The sequence below is a fragment of the Martes martes genome (genome assembly GCF_963455335.1).
Source record: "Martes martes genome assembly, chromosome: 3".
Lineage (NCBI taxonomy): Eukaryota > Metazoa > Chordata > Mammalia > Carnivora > Mustelidae > Martes > Martes martes.
The window spans coordinates 81,064,224-81,068,563 of NC_137890.1; the positions used below are offsets into that span (position 1 = coordinate 81,064,224).

Genomic DNA, 4,340 nt, shown 5'->3' on the forward strand with positions numbered 1-4,340 from the left:
GGGATGCCTGGGTGGCTCAGTTGGTTAAGCAGCTGCCTTCGGCTCAGGTCATGGTCCCAGCGTCCTGGGATCGAGTCCCACATCGGGCTCCTTGCTCGGCAGGGAGCCTGCTTCTCACTCTGTCTGCCTGTGCTCGCTCTCGCTCTCTTGCTCTCTCTGACAAATAAATAAATAAATAAATCTTTAAAAAAAAAAAAAGAAGGAGAAGCCCTAAGGCATGGATGCCAAGGATCCTGCTTCTAGAAAGCTGGGACCATATTCTTCTGAAGAAATTCTGACCTCCTGACCTCTCCCATGGCTTCAGCCTCTCCAGATTCATTCAGACTGAGTTGTCCTTTTGTACCTTGATTGGTTTGCTTGCTAGAAGGGCAGGTAATAGGTGGCCACAGGTGTGCTGTTGTTCACAAGCCTGTTGATAAAGAACTCAGGGAAAAACAGCATTCTTACCTGTGGAGGAATTTAAATTCTCTGCACTTTGGAGGGTGTAAGAAAATGTGAACTTTTATTTGACAAATCAAAAACTTGTCGATTGCGCACTTAATTAAACCAAATTGCAATGGGGGCTGTTTATTGGTTAATTACAGAACATCTTCATTTTATTAATAGGATAGGTGAATAGCTTGATGTTTAAACATCAAAATGTGTTTCTACTTCCTGAAATGTTTCCAGGATAGAAAACAATTAGCAACAATAAGGAAAATTTATTATAATGACTTTCATTATAAATTAAAAATTAATTTTATAATTTATATTATCCAAGATGAGTTTTTACTTTTTAAAATGTTTTAAAGATGTATTTATTTATTTGAGAGAGAGAGAATGTGGGGGCTGGGGTGCAGGGGAAGAGGGAGAGAGAAACTCAATAAGACTCTGTGGCAAGCTCGATCTCACGACCCTGAGATCAGACCGGAGCCAAAACCAAGTCGGTCACTTAATATACTATGCCACCCATGTGCCCCCAAAGATGAGTTTTTAAGATCAAAGATATATTTACTGTGGACTTTGAAAATTTCTTTTTCAGAAGGTAGGCACTTTCTCCACACCTCTCTTGTTTCATGTTTTTAGAAATAATTATTTAAATAATTTCTCTTTGATAAAGTAGGGAATAGTCTGCATTTTCTCTGTTATCAGGTAAAATTTTGCCTTGTGCTCTATTGTTCCAACCCCTTTCTTTTCTTTTGGCTCAAGTATCTAATTTTTCTTTCTTTTTCATATTTTTTTTATTTTACTCTTTTTTTTAAGCTCAATTACTGATTAAATTTTTTGACATTGTTGTTACAAGTCTGGGCCCATCCACTTGTGTATAGTGATCTGGGTTGTCTTCCATCTTATTGTTGCTTGAAAATCTGAGCTCCTCAGCGCTGCTGGAAGGTTCTCCCTCCCTTAGCTGACTCCCTCAGAACTGTATGACACACTAATGAATTCTTGTCTGCACCCTTCCCCAGCCCCAACACCCCTTTTCAGGTCTTTAGTTGTGAAATTCTGCCTGTCTTTTCATTTTCATTGAAAAAATTAATATGCCTCCCTAAAGTCTGGGCTAAGTTAAAACCATAATTTGCATTTTCTCATTTCCGCCACAATGTAAGCGTTTGGCTCAATTTTAGTTTGGATTTAAGAATTTAAATGTTCTTTTCATATTATGTGTTAAAACTTTTCCTACTCTATGGCATATGAATAAGTTTTAAGATCTATAAATATTTCAAAGTCCTTTACTGCTTTCTGGCCAGTGAAGTTGGAACAGACTGGTATGCACTAAATCCTTCAAAACTATTTCTCTGGTTCCTTCTTCCCAGCTCCACTTCCTTGGCTTTGGTGCCGGCCTACAGCATCTGGGAGCCCTGAATTGTCTGAGGGTGCTGGTTTGTTAGGTGCATTCCCTACCAGAAAACCTACTAGCAACCTAGGAGGTTGAAGTTATAAAATATCACAGCATACTCTTTTAAAAGAATTAATTTATTTATTTTAGAGAGAAAGAGAGAAGCAGGAATGAGGTGGTGGGGATCAGAGGGGGAGGGAGAAGCAGGCTCCCCGCTGAGCAGGGAGCCCTTCATGGGGCTCCATCCCAGGACCCTGGGATCATGACCTGAGCTGAAGGCAGATGCTTAACCAATTAACTGACTAAGCCACCCAAGTGCCCACTGCAGCATACTTTAAGAGAAATTTGCTCCGGTCTCTAATATAACTATACTATTTTATAAAATCAAAGGAACTTTCCATTAATTAACCTTGGCTAATTTTTGTCTGTTTAGGAATAAGCCAACACAATGGACTGGGGTACCCTACACAGTTTCATTGGGGGTGTAAACAAACACTCCACCAGCATCGGGAAGGTATGGATCACCGTCATCTTCATTTTCCGTGTCATGATCCTTGTAGTGGCTGCTCAAGAAGTGTGGGGTGATGAGCAGGAAGATTTTGTTTGCAACACTCTGCAACCAGGATGCAAAAATGTATGCTATGACCACTTTTTTCCTGTGTCCCACATCCGACTGTGGGCCCTGCAACTCATCTTTGTCTCCACTCCAGCCCTGTTGGTAGCGATGCACGTTGCCTACTACAGACACGAGGCCGCCCGCAAATTTAGGCGAGGAGAGAAAAGAAATGAATTCAAAGACTTAGAAGACATTAAAAAGCAGAAGGTTCGGATAGAGGGGTCCCTGTGGTGGACGTACACCAGCAGTATCTTCTTCCGAATCATCTTTGAAGCATCCTTTATGTATGTGTTTTACTTCCTTTACAATGGGTACCATCTGCCTTGGGTGTTGAAATGTGGGATTGACCCTTGCCCCAACCTTGTCGACTGCTTTATCTCTAGACCTACTGAGAAAACCGTGTTTACCATTTTTATGATTTCTGCATCTGTGATTTGCATGCTGCTTAATGTGGCCGAGTTGTGTTACCTGCTGCTGAAAGTATGTTTTAGGAGATCAAAAAGAACACAAACACAAAGAAATCATCCCAATCATGCCCTAAAAGAGAGTAAGCAAAATGAAATGAACGAGCTGATTTCAGATAGTGGTCAAAATGCCATCACAGGCTTTCCCAGTTAAATATTTCAAAGCACAATGTAGCTGACTCATAACAAAAGTGGTGCCTTCTCCTGAAGGCAATGCCTATCTAAAAATCCCTCCCATAGGCTGAATGAAGACTTTGTCTTTATAAATGCTTTCATAATACATAGATACTTGAGTTAACATTTTGTAGAATAATTGTTCTATTAATATGCAGCAAAATCAAATATGTGGTCTATCTCTGAAAACTAAGAAAGGATTACAACTGTGCCTTGAAGTAACTTTAACATGTTATGTGGACTCTCCGACATACTAGGTATTTCCTGAAAATTTAAACATGTAACTGTTGTTGATAAAAAACATTTACATAGAAATTGATACTTTGATTAGTAAAAGATATTTTTATAGGATTGAATGTTTTAGTTCTGACTTTGAATTTATATAAAGTATTTTTATAATGACTGGCCTTTCTTACATGGGAAAACATACGATGTTAGTTTTAGAATTATGCCATAAGTATCTAAAATTTGAACTTACAAAGTCTATCTTGTTGTAAATAGTGTTTTGCATTGTCTGTTGACAAACTTATGAACTATCATGATACTCTTAAGGTGGAAATTGTTCATTGTATAAAATATTTTTATTGCTTCCTGAATATAGACAGAACTGTATGGAAGTAGGAAGCTTTTTAAAACTAGACAATTTGCAATCATTGTGAACAGCTGACATGAATGTGCTAACCTCAATAAAGATTAGCCCCATTGCTTATGCCTTCATCTGCATTATGGGTTTCTGTTCAGTCTGGGCCTCAATGTGGTCATTCCTCACGTGGTAATATGAGTTGGTTGGGTTACTTTTGGTGGGCAGGCTGCTGGTTGTGTGGGTAGAATTGCCCAGGAGTTCAACCCCGATTCTTCTATCCTCATCAAATGAGCAGAAGCTGAGCTTAGCAGCCCACCCAGTTCTTAGCTTGGAGAGGATTTGTCTGCTTTAGGACACAGGGTCAGTTCAGCCCTTATAGAGAGGAGGTTAAGGAAGTCAGATGCAGCTGTCACACAAAGCTTGCCTCAAAGGATTCATTCATTACCTGAATCCTTCAGACTATGATGACTGAGATAAGTACACACAGCTTCACACCCACAGATGAGGAAACCTTTCTCTCCAGGGATTTCCAGATTGAACACAGATGCCTGGATGGTGGGTGCTGGTGAGTCAGCCTGGTAACTCTGGAGAGGAAAGACACACACACAAACATACACATGAAACCACCATGTAAAGGGGCAACATTGGCATGGCATATTCTGCATGAGGAAGCCTAATGAATAATAA

At 39.8% G+C, this 4,340-nt stretch overlaps 1 protein-coding gene across 1 annotated transcript; it reads left to right on the forward strand.

Moving 5' to 3' along the window:
• The first annotated feature begins 2,259 nt into the window (after positions 1–2,259).
• On the forward strand, positions 2,260–3,786 carry GJB6 (gap junction protein beta 6). Its single transcript, XM_080798768.1, has one exon. It carries the CDS (start codon positions 2,265–2,267, stop codon positions 3,048–3,050), a length of 786 nt encoding a protein of 261 aa, XP_080654894.1. The 5' UTR covers positions 2,260–2,264; the 3' UTR covers positions 3,051–3,786.
• The last annotated feature ends 554 nt before the right edge of the window (positions 3,787–4,340 follow it).

Coding starts and splice junctions, on each gene's coding strand:
- GJB6 (XM_080798768.1), top strand. CDS start 2,265: ATGGACTGGGGTACCCTACACAGTTTCATTGGGGGTGTAAACAAACAC.